General features: G+C 40.4%; 1 protein-coding gene across 1 annotated transcript in view; it reads left to right on the top strand.

Moving 5' to 3' along the window:
- The first annotated feature begins 806 nt into the window (after positions 1–806).
- F7 (coagulation factor VII) overlaps positions 807–16,327 on the top strand; it is a 53,336-nt gene continuing 37,815 nt past the window's right edge. The window contains exons 1-2 of the mRNA XM_033949465.1: positions 807–1,169; positions 13,083–13,246. Coding sequence (XP_033805356.1) covers positions 1,100–1,169; positions 13,083–13,246 — 234 coding nt within the window. The 5' untranslated portion in view covers positions 807–1,099. The remainder of the gene's footprint in view (positions 1,170–13,082; positions 13,247–16,327) is intronic.

Raw genomic sequence — 16,327 nt, 5'->3', positions numbered from 1 at the left:
CCTCCAGGACAGGGTTGGGAACCACTGGCCTAGAGCCTGTTTAGGTGTGCTCGACACACAAATACTAGATTAGATTAGACCAGTGTTTCTCAGCTTGGTCCTGGAGTACCCCATGCCAATCAGGTTTTCAGGATATCCATAATGAATATACATGAAAGGTATTTGCATATAATGGAGGCCGTGTATGCAAATCAAGTTTATGCATATTTATTGTGGATTTCCTGAAAACCTCACTGGCAAGGGGGTTACTGCAGGACTGAGTTGAGAAACACTGCAAGTCACCAGCTGCCTGTGGATCTGTAGCTATATTAGTGTAAATTTGACTCCAGTACAATTGTCATATAGTTTGACTTTCTGCATATGAGAATTTACACTGTTTTACAAGTCCTGACAAAATTAAATGTCAGCAGCTATGTCTCCCACCCTTTTACAAAACTGCAATAGTGGTTTTTAGCGCAGACTGGCCCGCTGACTGCTCTGCGTTGCTCCCGACACTCATAGGAACTCTTTGAGTGTCAGGAGCAGCGCAGAGCATTCGGTGCGTCGGCCTGCACTAAAAACTGCTTCTGCGGTTTTGTAAAAAAGGGGGGGAGGGGTTTTTGCTTTAGCTAACACATTAACTAATAATTAACTTAAGATCAGCCCACTTTAAACACAAGTCAATGAGTACATGACCCAAAATCCTTCTAGCCCAAATAACATAGAGATTAGTGTGTTGCCAAAAATTAGTAATTCTTTCTATTAAACAAACTAAAATCTCATTTCAGAAGGCTTTTGTATTAGCATCTTTTTAGTTTAAATTTTCCTCCTCCAAAATCTAACCATTAAAATATATTTTGGGCTTAGCATACCAGAAGCACTAAAATCACTAGGGTTGCTTTTATATAATGTGAATATTGAGTTTACATTTTTTTTCACCAGAATGAATAGTTTATTCCAAGATCTAATTTTCCACTTCAGATTTCAGCTCTGAATTTAGAGCAGAGGAACTCGTATCTTTCCCTCCCCCCGGATCTAAATTCCACTCAGAGAACTTTGGTCAGGCAACACATCTCTGTGAAACTTCCAGCACTAGCTGGATCGCTGGCACTATTTCACCATGGTTTCCAGCCCGTGGAAGGCTTTGGTTCTCCCCTTCTCCCTGTTGCTTCCTCTTTCTACTTTTGCAGGTATGTCTCCAGGTGAACAATCATAAATTCAATTCATAAGTCTGCTTTTCTCTGTAAGAGGATTAGTCCTTTGTTTTGTGTAAGGATACCCCAGAAAAATGACCTGTACATTAGTAGTACAATAAAGTTTCACAGGCCTCAATTCTGCAGAATTCTAGTGCTGTGTATATGGCCAAAATATCTCTATATTGTATATTCAACTCATGGCATTTTTTATCTCTTGCTGAATAAAACTTGTTGGCGGGCTTTTTACAAAGCTGTGCTGCCAAGCAGCCCATAGGAATAGAATGGGTGGCTCAGCATTTAGGGCCTCTTTTAGAAAGCTGTGGTAGCGAGTCCCCTATGGCAAATGCACCAAAGCCCATAGGAATTGAATGGGTTTTTGTGCATTTGCCGCGAGGGACCTGCTACCATGGTTATGTAAAAGGGGCCTTAATGTGTAATACTCAATAGTGGAGCTTTATAAAAGGACCCGATTGTCTGATGTAAGTAAATAGTTGGCTCTGTGCCCCTGAGGTTTACCAATGTGTAAAATTTGTTTTGCATACCTCTGAATTTTGTAGAATAAAGCCAAGTTGTGTTTAGAAATAGGACAGAAACTCCTGCACTTTAAAAGAAAACTCTAGATACCATGCCAATGGTACCTTTATTAAGTCATGCATATATATGGTTTGTTTTTACACTGTGACTTAGCCAAAATAAAAATGCTTGCAATAAAATAAAATTAAAAAAAAGAAATGCAACAGAATCACATTAGCAGTGTACTAGCCTGTTTTTCACACTATCAGTAAGGAATCTATGAATAAGAGGCACTACAGTTTTGTGGGTTAAAAAATCCTGAAGAAACCTAGTCTCAAGTCCTTTTCTCATAACAGAAGTTTCTTCACTAACTCATTTCAAAAGGTTTATTTTAAAGTTTAGAAAGCTTACAATACTAAATTTTAAAAAACATTTTTTCCAAACAAATCCAGCAACAGTTTCTTTAGACAAACCATAATTGCCAACATATGGCAGAGTCTCGATTATCCAACCTTTGCTATTCTGACCATCCAGCATCCAGATCTCCTGTTGACATCATCGCATTACTGTTAAGAACTGCGCAGGTTCTCTTCCTGTTTTCCAGTTTTACACACTGCAAAGAAGCCATGTTTTTGAGCTGAGTCCATGCTTTTCCAGTATGTATAGCAATTTTTGGACCTGGACCTGGGCCCCCGCTTTTGCAGTAAGGGAACCATTAAAGATGGTTTAAACTGAGACCTTGATTTTATGGCATGGCAGCAGTTTTTGAACCTGATACTATGCTGCTCTGCTGTAGACAAATATGGTTTCCTTGCTCGGTTCTGTATTTTTTTCACACTGCCTTTGTGAAATTTCTGTTTTGTATTGTGAAATATACTGCTTTATGCTCAAATTGCGTACTATACAAGAAGCACAATCATGCCCTAAAGAATCTTTGTTGCTGATTAATGTTAATATATAATATTTTAAATACAGATAACCTACAACTTCTGTAGGCATAAATTACATTTTCCATGCATTTTAAAGAAGCTGCCATTGTTTTCTGTATTATCCAACCTTTCACTTAGCCAACAACAGGCTGGTCCTGTTTATGTCAGATAATCAAGGCTCTACTGTATGTGTGGATATGTGTGCTTATATATCTGAACAGCTGTGATTTTAAAAACAGCTCTGCCTAAGAAATATACTCTTTGCATAAGAAAGAACTAGTGAGATTTTCTTAATTCGTTTATTTGGATTTTCATCCTTTTCATCTGATAGAGGCAACATGCTGCTGGCCACGTCCACAGTGCAACAGTTCTGGTGGTTTTCAGATTATATGCTGAAAAAGAACCTATGGTTTTCTAAATTCCCATTGAATTGAATTTACATTTCATTGTAATTTTATAAAATAGCGAATTTCTAGTGGGAATCAGAGCTGTTCAGTATTTAATCCCAAAACTCTGTGTTGTAAGGCAGTGGTTCCCAACCCTGTTCTGTCGGGTTTCTGGGATAGCCCTAATGAATATGCATGAGAGAGATTTGAATATAATGGAGGTGATAGGCATGCAAATCTGCCCTATGCATATTCATTAGAGCTATCCTGAAAACCCGATTGGCTGGTGGTCTTCCAGGACAGGGTTGGGAACCACTGTTGTAAGGAATTCTGCAGAAGGAGTTAAGGCAGGGGTGTCCAATGTCGGTCCTCGAGGGCCGCAGTCCAGTCGGGTTTTCAGGATTTCCCTAATGAATATGCATTGAAAGCAGTGCATGCACATAGATCTCATGCATATTCATTGGGGAAATCCTGAAAACCTGACTGGACTGCGGCCCTCGAGGACCGACATTGGACACCCCTGAGTTAAGGGATGGATGCTGGAGGGGCAGATTCTCTAACTGTCTTCTGCATCTGGTTTAAGAGATCATTCAGTTCTATTAAAAAGGCTAAGCATAATAGAAATCAGTCAGAGTCCTCAACCAGTTCAGGATATTTCAAATGAACCGGCAATGTCTCACACATCTAAGCCTTGAAATCTTCAGTAGGAGGTTCTACTAAAACCGTGTGTGAGTTAAATCCAAATAAAAATACATTACACCTAAGGATTAGATTAGATTAGATTACAGATTAGTGTAGTTTGCACCAAGTGGCTGTAACTGAGTGTAGACAGTGGATTATTTGTAAACACAGCACTACATTTCCATGGCCATTCATCTAAGAACATAAGAATAGCCTTACTGGGTCAGACCAATGGCCCATCAAGCCCAGTAGGCCGTTCTCACGGTGGCCAATCCAGGTCCCTAGTACCTGACCAAAACCCAAGGAGTAGCAACATTCCATGCTACCGATCCAGGGCAAGCAGTGGCTTCCCCCATGTCTTTCTCAATAACAGACTATGGACTGTTCCTCCAGGAACTTGTCCAAACCTTTCTTAAAACCAGCTACGCTATCCGCTCTTATCACATCCTCTGGCAACGTGTTCCAGAGCTTAACTATTGTCTGAGTAAAAAAAAAAAAATTCCTCCTATTGGTTTTAAGAATATTTCCCTGTAACTTCATCGAGTGTCCCTCTGGTCTTTGTAATTTTTGAAGGAGTAAAAAATCGATCCACTTTTACCCGTTCTACTCCACTCAGGATTTTATAGACTTCAATCGTATCTCTCCTCAGCCGTCTCTTTTCCAAGCTGAAGAGCCCTAACCGTTTTAGTCTTTCCTCATACGAGTACAAAAGGATGCTGAAAAGTTCTCAGCCCAACCAACCAATTTCCTAAATTCAGAGCGTTATTTTGTCATTGTAGCTGAAAAGAGTGTTCTCTTATTTCATTAAGTGCCACTTTACAGAAACAAAATTCTATGTCTTGACATTGTTTCAGATCATTGATTGAATCATATCCACATCATTCTCTTCTTTGTTGGACTGAGAACTTTTCAGGACACCCTCTTAAGTATTCTTTCCCCCTCTCTTACACAGTCTCTCAGCTGCACAGGAGGGGAGGGGCAGAAGAAAAGGAATGAGGGACTGAATGCCTTGGGAAGAGGGGAAGGAAAGAAAGTTTATTGGGAGGAGGAGATAAAGAAGAAAAAGTGAATCTGTTGGTTTAAGAGAAGGGAGAGTCTGGAGGGGGGAAAGGAAATAGAACGTATCTGGAGTGGAAGAGGTGGCATTGCTTTGAAGGGAAGGAATTGGAGACTGCTTGGGGAGGGGGGTTCAATGCCTGGGGAAAGAATACAAGACAGAATATGTGCCATGAGAGGGAGGGAAGAGAGAGGGTACCTGGGGTGAGAGAAAGGAATGGAACCTGAGACAGTACCTGGAGGGTGCAGCTGAGAGACTGTGTGAGAGAGGGGGGAAAGAATACTTAAGAGGGTGTCCTGAAAAGTTCTCAGTCCAACAAAGAAGAGAATGATGTGGATATGATTCAATCAATGATCTGAAACAATGTCAAGACATAGAATTTTGTTTCTGTAAAGTGGCACTTAATGAAATAAGATAACACTCTTTTCAGCTACAATGACAAAATAACGCTCTGAATTTAGGAAATTGGTTGGTTCCATTCTCAGGTTCCATTCCTTTCTCTCACCCCCAGGTACCCTCTCTCTTCCCTCCCTCTCATGGCACATATTCTGTCTTGTATTCTTTCCCCAGGCATTGAACCCCCCTCCCCAAGCAGTCTCCAATTCCTTCCCTTCAAAGCAATGCCACCTCTTCCACTCCAGATACGTTCTATTTCCTTTCCCCCCTCCAGACTCTCCCTTCTCTTAAACCAACAGATTCACTTTTTCTTCTTTATCTCCTCCTCCCAATAAACTTTGTTTCCTTTCCCTTTTCCCAAGACATTCAGTCCCTCATTCCTTTTCTTCTGCCCCTCCCCTCCCCATCACTGTGTCTCTCTTTCCTCTCCTGCTCAGTCTCTATTTCTCAGCTCCTGTGGCCCCATGGCTTGCCCCCTCAAATGGTCCCATGGCTCTTTGGTTTCCACTTTCCATCATCCTAGAGCACACAGTTCTTAAGGACCTCTAGTGCCATGGCTCATTAGTGTGTAATACCTCCTTCCTTGACTGGCTAAAGCCATCATGTCTCTATCCCCTGCTGGCAAGGAGCATACTACATTCAGCCTCAAAATACCTTTTGGTCAATATTCATTACTAATTAACTGGCCAGGGACAGCTCTGGGCCAGTTAAATAGCACTTAGCCAGCTAACACTAATATTCAGCACAAGAGGCCTCTGAATATTATTGCTTAGCGGCTATCTGTGAAATTTAAAGTGCTAGGAGGCTAAATTTAGCAGCCAAATGGGACTGCGTAACTAGCTGATCTATCTTTGGCCACTATAAACTTAGAAGGCCAGCACTTAGCTGGCTAAGTTTATTACGGTCAAAAATAAAATGGATATTCAATGCCAGACACTGGAAATGGCCCAGAATTGAGCATCCGGGCTCAGTACCAACTCCCGCTGTCTGAATATTGACCCCTTTGGGCCCGATTCTAAAAATGGTGTTCCGATTGTAGGCGACGGTAGGCATCCTACCGCCATCTAACAGACCAATCAGAAAACACATTTTCTAAAACATTTAATGGGGTGAGGGACTCTACAATATATTGTAGCAGTTTTCTGGGTCTTTCCAGGTCTGAGTAGAAAGAACAGACATTTCAGCCATCGTGCTGTGGCTTTCTTCAGGGTTTGAAGAAAGCCACAGCATGATGGCTGAAATGTTAGTTCTTTCTACTCAGATCTGGAAAGACCCGGAAAACTGCTACAATCATGATGCCAGTCGTAGAAGCCTAAGAGAACAGCCTACAATGTAGGCATCATTCGCTTGTGTACGGAGACATCTAGGTGCACCTATGGACGCCTAAGGCTGGCAAAGGCATGGTTTACACCGGAAGTAGCTTTAAGCATCCATAGGCGTGAATCAGACACCTTAAATGTAGGCCTGTAAAATGCTGGCCTGCATTTAAGGCACCTAGAAGAAAATAGATGCAATTCTGGACATGGCGCCTACTAGTGATTGACATGCGGTAGGTGCCCGTTTTGCAGACACCTACCGCAGCAGGCGCCATTTCTAGAATCAGGCCCCTTATGTATAGATTTTTGGTGTCATTAATTGAAACTGGAAGGTGCATTACGTAAGAAGGTAATTTTATAACAAGTGTCTTAGGTTTGGAGGTAGAGAAGGTGCCTATTTTTAACCTGTTTTATAAAGAGACTTCTATGACATCGATGTGTCTTTATAAAATGCTAGCAAAAACCTTGCAGAAGTGATGCCTAGATTAGTGTTTCCCACACTGTGTGCTGTGCCACCCTGGGGCACCATGCCAAACTCACAGGAGTGCTGCGGAGAAGACACAAACAGCTTGCACCCCACCTCCCTTCCCCCAGTGGGAAACCTCTCTCCATTCCCCATGCTGCAACAATCTTTGGACTACCAGTAACTTAAAAGCATTGCCTTTGATGACCTGGAAGCTTTCCATCTGCTGCAGCATCCTGTCTCTGCAGGGACAGAAAATTGAAGCAGAGGGGAAAGCTTCTGCAGCCACCATAGGCAGTGTTTTTAAGCTGCCTGTGGCTCAAAGATTGCAAGCTGTAGCGTGGGTAAGGGAGAGAGTGGTACCGGATCACACCGGGAGTGAAATGCTGCATTCAATTGGGAGGGGTAAATAAGAAATCTGTCAAATTGGGGGGGGAGGGGAAGAAGGAAGGAGACAGATGCCAGACTAGGGAAGGGAAGAAAAGGGATGGGAAGGAAAGGTAGAGAGATGGCAGACCATAGGGAAAGGAAGGGAAGGAAGATACCAGATTAGGAGGGGGAGAGAGGAGGAAAATAAGCGGAGGACAAAGATGCCATACCATGGGGAAGGAGAGAGAAGAGAAGGAAAGGAAAGGAGAGAGATACAAGATTGGAAGGAAGGGAGAGAAGAAAGTGGAGTAGAGGAGAAAGATACCAAACTATGGGGGGAGGGAGGAGACGAGAGGACACATCCACTGGCAGGAGGGATGCCAAGTCACTCCTGCCAGAAACCCCCATCCCCTAAGATCAGGAATTTCTTCATTATTGTAATTCCTGATGTTTGTATCAGTACACTCTTTTGTAACCCGCCTTGAGCCTTGATATAGAGTTGGCGAGAAACAAGCCTACTATAACATAACATACTTACAACTTATAAATGATGACTGTGAAACTGAAATAAGAACATAAGAACATATGAAATGCCTGCACCGGATCAGATCTAGGGTTCATCCAGTCTGGTGGTCCGCACATGCGGAGGCTCAGCCTGGCGTACCTGGGCGAATACCTTAATCACTTGTATCCCTCAATGTGTCCCGCAAGAAGATATGCGTCCAATTTTACCTTAAATCCTAAAATGGTGGTTTCCTCCACCACATCCTCTGGGAGAGCGTTCCAGGCGTTCACCACCCGCTGTGCGAAGCAGAACTTTCTGACATTGGTCATGGCTGTGACCCCTCTCAGCTTCAGTCCATGACCTCTTGTCCGAGTCACATTTAACAAAGTGAATAACGCTGTTTCTTGCTCTCCATCCTTTCCCCTTGTCGGTGAGTGAGCTTGCTCCATTTTGTCGATTCCTTTTAATATTTTAAAAGTCTCTATTAAATCCCCTCTCAGTCTTCTCTTCTCAAGAGTGAATAATCATTTTTAGCTGAAAGCTGAGTTAGCATTATCACAAATCCTGCATCTTACAGACATAGCGGGGCATTTCTTCGATAGGATATCTAAGTCTGAGTTTGGATGTTTTGGGAAAGATGTCCACAAATCCAGTAGAGAAAATGTCCATTCTCAAAACAGCAAGAAGTCTATCTTTTTTTAGAAAGACTTATATAGACATTTTGGTCCTTAGTACATCTATCTTTTTGGCCATTCTCTAATATAAATACATCCACACACAAAACGCACAAAAGCCAACTTTTCGGATGTCCAATCAGCCAGCATTCTTAGCAAACTGGCCACACAGACATCTGAGCAAAGCAGAGGGGCACCATAGGGGGTGCTGCAGTGAATATCACATTAAAAAGTCCCAGACAGCACAGGGCTATTATTGTGGTGAGGGACTCTATCCACCTGTACACCACAACAATAGCCCTTATGTCTGCAGGTATCTTTATGCAGGTGCAGTAGGTTTTGGGTGGGTTTTGGAGGGCTCACCATACAATATAAGCAGGTTAAATGTGACATTCACCGCAGTACTACCTAGACAAATTTAACACCCTCAGTGAACACCAATCAGGCTTCACGAAAGGATACAGCACAGAAACAGTCATAGTTTCCATACTAAACCACCTCTATGATCTTTTCAGCAAAGGCGAAAGCGCAACATGAGCTCAGCAGTGCGTTCGATCTAGTAGACTACGAAATCATGCTACTATGCCTTGACGCAATAGGAATCTCAGGAAAGGTAATGAAATGGTTCCAAGAATTCCTAACAAATAGATCCTACCGAGTAACCAGCAACGGAAACTACTCCAACCCATGGAAAAACCCGTCAGGGGTTCCCCAAGGCTCCCCTCTATCTCCCACATTATTCAACATCTACCTCACATCCCTAGATCACCTACTACAAAAATTAAACTTAAAACACTATATATACGCAGATGATATATCCATCCTAATCCCCTTAAATGACATCACAAATGAAACTACAGATAACCTCTCGCACACAATGACAGAAATTGAAAAATGGACCACCAACTTCAAACTAAAATTAAACGCAGAGAAAACAAAAGTCTTTTTGGCAACCCCCAACAACAAAATAACGACAACATCGTTAAAAATAAACGGCCATGAATATCCAATCGCCAAAACCATAAAAATACTGGGCATCACTCTAGATACTCACTTAACCATGGCTGACCACACAAACCTACTGGTGAAGAAATGCTTTTACACGCTGTGGAAGCTAAGGTCTATAAGAAAATACTTTGACACAACATCCTTCAGATTACTGGTGCAGTCGCTGATCCTATCTACACTAGATTACTGCAACATCGCCTACCTGGGTATCCCAAAAAAAAACAGTACAAAAATTAAGATTAGTGCAAAACCCTGCAGTTCGGTTGATCTTCGGACTGAGAAAAAAAGACCACATTAGCCCCTATTACAAGAAATTACACTGGCTACCTGTGGAGGCGCGAATACTGTTCAAATTTATTTGTATCTGCTTCAAACAAGTCTGGGGCCTAGCACCTTCCTACCTGCAAACTCACTTCACTCTACACAACCCCACATGAACAACCAGAAACAAAAACATCTTTGCATACCCGAAGATCACAGGCTGCAAATACAAATCCTTCCTAGACAGAACCTTCATGTTCCAAGCAAACAGACAGCAATCCTGGCTGGGAAACCACATAAATAAAGCCAGACAGACCTACAACACATTCCGAAAATCGATTAAAACCGCTCTATTTGACAAATTCCTTGCTTAATCAGATGATCTCTCTCAGGTATTCTTTCCCTTTCAACCCCAATGTATTATGTAACATCTTTCTTCTCTCATATATTCATGCTTCTCCAATTTACTATGTAACATCCTTCTTCTTGCATTTTGTAATTCGCTGATTGTCCAGCCTTCTTTCTATGTGAACCGCCTAGAAGTCACTTTGACTATGGCGGTATAGAAAAATAAAGTTATTATTGTTATTATTATTATTACTCCCTAGATGCCCCTCTGCTGGGATAAGCTGTCTTTGTGACCATCTGAAGATATACAAGGGGGTGCTGAAAAGTTCTCAGCCCAACCAAGAACATAAGAACATAAGAATTGCCACTGCTGGGTCAGATCAGTGGTCCATCATGCCCAGCAGTCCGCTCACGCGGCGGCCCTCTGGTCAAAGACCAGCCCCCTAACTGAGACTAGCCCCACCTAAGTACATTCCGGTTCAGCAGGAACTTGTCTAACTTTGTCTTGAATCCCTGGAGGGTGTTTTTTCCTATGACAGACTCCGGAAGAGCGTTCAATCAATGATCTGAAACAATGTCAAAACACAGAATTTTGTTTCTGCAAATTGGCACTTAACAAAATAACACCTTTTTCAACTACAGTGGCAAAATAATGTTTAGGTTTAGGAAGTTGGTTGGGCTGAGAACTTTTCAGCACCCCCTTATACTACAGGCTAAAATGTACTGTTTTTTTCACATCTTTGGATGGTGGGAGAGGGATCAGTAACCACTGGGGGAGTAAGGGTGGGGGGTCATGCCTTAATCTCTCCAGTGGCCATCTGATCAGTTTCTGATTCTTATTTGTTTTTAAAACAGGTCTAGCTCTGAACATCTAAAAAAAGCCCTGGACATTTTGTTAAAGGTTTGATTATCCTTTCAGAATGTCCAAATCCTAAGCCCACCCAAAACATGCCTCTAACATTTCCCCTTAAGATTTAGACTCACTGGAGACAAAACAACCACAAAGATGTCTAGAAAGATAGTTTTGAGAATGCCCACCTGGACATTTTGACCAGTAAGACGTCCAAGTACCAGTTTAAGCATTCTTTTGGACGTCTATCTTTTTTGAAATGAGCCCCATATGTTCTACATGTTAAGATTATCTAACTGATTGTAGCAACTTCTAAGCCAGAAGGACAGGGAATCACTTGAACATGTGTCTGCTGGATATGGCCTACTTTATTGACAGTGACAGAAAGCATTCATGCTATTCCTAAAAAACGCTGCATCTGCCTCTAAAAATACTCATATATTGTTAATTTCATTTCTATGTAATAAGGATTTAGACACATTTTAAGGAATGGAATTTGGCCTAGTATAGCACAGTTATATAGTTGTGTCTATGTAAACAGATATGTAGGGTAAGTGTGTAACCCCTGTGGGGTTAAAATATTTTTCTGAGGCTGTGAAGGCTCTGGTCTCAAGGAAATTAATGGCTGCCTGAATTATGAGAGACAGCACAGGTATACACTTGCCTGCTGGTTGCCCTAGTAACCAGGATAAACATTCTGGTTGCTGCTGTTGCCTGGCATTGGCAGTCGGGACAGGTCTCTGAAAGCAAGTAGATGTTGCTGAGGGAGTGGGTATGAAAAGAGAGTTATTTTTGGTTAATTTGAAATTTTAAAAAAAGTTAGATCTGAGAAGTTTTAGGAGATTGATTAGAGAAAAGTGAAAGTGGTTAAAGGGAGTATGTTTTAATTTTATTTTCATCAGGGTTTTCCCTTAAGGACCTGAGAAGGATTATCTGAGTAACTTTGTGATTGTAGACTTGAGTGGAAGGTGGAATCTGTAGTTTTTAAAAGATCTACTGAATTTATTTTGGGCAGGTTTTTTTTTTTCAGAGAAGTTAGAAAGGAAAATTAGGTAATAAAAGATAAGGTTTCTGCATGAGGTTTCTATACAGTTTAAAAGTGAACTGACAGAAATTATTCTGAAAAAATTTCTAAAGCATTCTCTCCCTTTTTAGTAAAGTTGACTAGTTCAGTGACCCCTCAAAAGGAGGATATGTCCAGGGAAATCCTACTCTCCAGGAATGTTTTTGGAATCTTTGCAAAAAAAATGAAAGAAATTCCACCTGCTCATATCCTTTCATCCTGCTGCCCCCTAGGAAGCTTCAAGCATCCTCATAGTTCACAGTGCACGGTGTATTAATAATGCTGCTACATGTTTGTTTTTTTAAATAATCTTTTGACTTAGAGCTATCTAATTTTTAAGTCAAAAGATTATAAAAAAAAAAATGCTGGCATTGTCATCTTGAAGCAGGGACTTTAGATCATTTGTTATTCTATTGTCCATACATATTAGAATTTTGGAAATCAATCTGGAATCAAATTAATTCCCTATTAGAAAATCATGTGGCATTATCATATGACACAGTTTTATTTGGTATAGAAATGAGGGCTAAGAAACAAATCTCATCTAATAATAACAAGTTATTGCTAATTTTAACTGGAGTTGCCATTCAACAGATCACTTACAATTGGAAGAATTGGAATAGACTTAATTATTGTTTTTGGTGGAACTCTGTATGCCATGTATATAAAATGGAAACGACACTAGCTGTCCAAAAAGGAAATTATAACAAATTTCAAGATGTGTGGAGGCCATTAATAGATTATTGTAAAGATTAAAAATATTCTTCCCTGTATAAAATTTTAAGACATTAAGGGGGGTATTTTTGATTATAATTGAAACAAATCATTTTCATAAATAAATAAGGGAGGGGGGAAAATATTTTACATTATGATAAGGGAGGGGGGATAATATTTTACATTATGATCATCAATTATAGGATTTCAAGTGTATTTGAATGCTTAATTGATAAATGTCAATATTGTACTTGATTTAAGATTTGAAATGAATAAAGATTAAAAAAAAATAATAATAATAATAATCTTTTGACTTGGTGTGCTCATACAAGCTGAGAACAGCCTATTCGACTCATTCACTTTCAATTTTTCAGTTTTCTTAAATCACGAGGATGCAAATATGCTGTTTAAAGTGAGGCAGAGAAGAGCTAACACCTGGTTTGAAGAGTTCAAAGTGGGGTCATTGGAACGGGAGTGCATAGAAGAAAAATGTTCTTTTGAAGAAGCCAGGGAAATTTTCAAGAACCAAAAGAGGACAGTAAGTGAAAGACCCAACCCAGGCCAATTTTGCCTAAGGAGACTGAATCTCACTCATTCTGACACAAATGGACATCTGACGATGGTGATATAGAAGAATAAAGTTATTATTATTATTTCATTTTCAAAACTAATAAACTACAAGACAGGGGGATAGTTATTAAGATGTGTTACAGCCATAGCGTTCGTTATTTGCCCCTTAACTCATATCAAATGGCAATGAGGTGCATTATGTTACTTCAACACATATTAATATCAGTTATCACGGAATTCATAGTAATGAGATGCAAAGCATACAAAATATCTCATTACTATATTCAAGGCATGCTACTTTTTTCCTGGATATAAAATGTTATTTTTCCTGGTGGGAGTATCAAGCTGCTAAACCATGGCTCAATGTTCCCAGGCCACAACTTACATAAGAACTGAAGAATAGCTATACTGGGTCAGACCAATGGTCCATCTAGCCCAGTATCATGTCTCCACAGTGGCCAATCCAGGTCAAATGTACCTAGCAAAAAACCAATTAGCAGCAACATTCCATGCTACCAATTCTAGAGCAAGCAGTGGCTTCTTAATAGCAGACTATAGACTTTTCCTTCAAGAACATGTCCAAATCTTTTTTGAAACCATCTATGTTAACCACTCATATCACATACTTTGGCAACACATTCCAAAGCTTAACTATTCTCTGAGTGAAAAAATATTTCCTCCTATTGGTTTTAAAAATATTTCCCACCACACCACTCAGATAATGTAGATTTCAATCATATTTCCCCTCAGCCATCTCTTTTCCAAACAGAAGAGCCCTCTTTAGCCTTTCCTCATATGAGAAGAGTTCCATACCTTTTATCATCTTGATTGCTCTTCTTTGAACCTTTTCTAATTCCACTTTAACTTTTTTGAGAAACAGCGACCAGAATTGAACTCGATACTAATCTAATCTAATCTTCTATTTCTGTGTCGCTCATACCTAGGCAGGCTCATGGCGACTTATAGAGATGGCCAGGGATGGAGAAGGGAGGAGGAGTGAAAAGGGAGAAGAGAAGAGGTAGGAAGGAGGAGTGTGTGTGTGGAGTGGGAGGAGATGATGATTAAGTGTCAAGGTGAGGTTGCACCATGGAGCGATAGAGGTATTATAACATTCTTAATCTTATTTACCATCACTTTTCTAATAATTCCTAGCATCTTGTTTGCTTTTTTGGCCACCGCCACACATTGGTCAGAAGGTTTCAGAATATTGTCTACACCAGGGGTGTCAAAGTCCCTCCTCGAGGGCCGTAATCCAGTCGGGTTTTCAGGATTTCCCCAATGAATATGCATTGAAAGCAGTGCATGCACATAGATCTCATGCATATTCATTGGGGAAATCCTGAAAACCCGACTGGATTCTGGCCCTCGAGGACCGACTTTGACACCTGTGGTCTACACTAACACCCAGCTCTAAACCCCAAGGTGGATCCTAGAATCTGATAACTATGATTTGGTTTATTCTTCCCAAAATGCGTAACTTTGTATTTGTCCACATTAAATGTCATCTACCATTTGGATGCCCAGTCTTCCAGTTTCCTAAGATCTTCCTTCAATTTCCCAGTCTGCATGCGTTTTAACAACTTTGAAAAGCATAGTGTCATCTGCAAATTTAATCACCTCACTCATCGTTCCAATTTCGAGATCATTTATAAATATGTTATATAGTACCAGTTCCAGTACAAATTCCTGCAGCACTCCACTGTTTACTCTCCTCCATTGAGAAAACCAGCCATTTAACCCTACCCTCTGTTTTCTGTATGATAACCAATTTTTAATCTACAACTGAACACTGCCTCCTATCCCATGACTTTTTAATTTTCTCAGGAGCCTCTCATGAGAAACTTATCCACATGTTAATTCACACTTTCAAAGAAGTCAAGCAAATGGGTAAGGCAAGACCTCCCTTAGCTGAACCCATGCTGACTCTCTCCCATTAAATTATGTATGTCTATGTGTTCCACGGTTTTATTTTTTTATAACTGATTACACTATTTTGCCCAACACTAAAGATAGAATTACCGGTCTGTAATTTCCTGGATCTCCCCCGGAACCCTTTTTAAAAGTCAGTGTAACATTGGCCACCCTCCAATCATCAGGTACTATGGACAATTTTAGCGACAGGTTACAAATCACTAACAGCAGATCAGCAATTTCATGTTTGAGTTCTTTCAGTATCCTGGGATGTATACCATCTGGTCCAGGTGATTTATCACTCTTTAACTTGTCAATTTGGCATCTTCCAGGCTTACCGAGATTTCTTTCAGTTCTTCCACATCATCACCTTTGAAAACCATTTCCGGTTCAGGTAGATCTTGTATATCTTCTTCCGTAAAGAACAAAGGAAAGAATTCATTCAGTCTCCGCTATTGCCCTGAGTGCCTCTTTTCTCCTTGATCAGACATTGGTCCCATGGATTCCCTCACAGGTTTTATGTTTCTGATATACCTAAAAAAGTTGTTACTATGAGTTTTTGCCTCTTTGACAAGTTTCTCTACATATTCTTTTTTAGTGTTCTCTTTCAGTGCTTTGCATCTAACTTGCCAGTGCTTATGGATCCCTTTCCATTCTGTAAAGGATTTTTTTTGGCTCAAATAGTTTCTTTCACTTCACCTTTTAACCATGCTGGCTCTTGTTTTCTCTTCTTTCCACCTTTGTTAATATGTGGACTATATCTAGTCAGGGCTTCCATGATGGTATTTAAATAATGTCCATGCTTGGTTTACAGTCCTAACCTTTGCTACGATCCTTTTAGCATTTTTAAAATTATTTTCCTCATTTTATTTTAGTCACCCTTTTGAAAATTGCTGCTATGTAGAGATTTCTCTAGTGACGTCACTCCAAATATCAGCTCAAATTTGATCATGTTATGATCACTATTTCCCAGCGATCCCAACACAGTTACCTCTCATACTATGCCCTGCATTCTACTAAAGACCAAATCTAAATAGCTCCCTTTCTTGTCAGTTCCTGGACAAGTTGTTCCAAGAAGCAGTCATTTATTATATCTAGGAATTTTACCTTCCTAGCACTCCTTGATGTAACATTTGAG

Source organism: Geotrypetes seraphini, chromosome 6 (genome assembly GCF_902459505.1).
Source record: "Geotrypetes seraphini chromosome 6, aGeoSer1.1, whole genome shotgun sequence".
Lineage (NCBI taxonomy): Eukaryota > Metazoa > Chordata > Amphibia > Gymnophiona > Dermophiidae > Geotrypetes > Geotrypetes seraphini.
The sequence above is the reverse complement of the archived record's forward strand: the minus strand, read 5'-3'. Positions and strand labels throughout refer to the sequence as shown.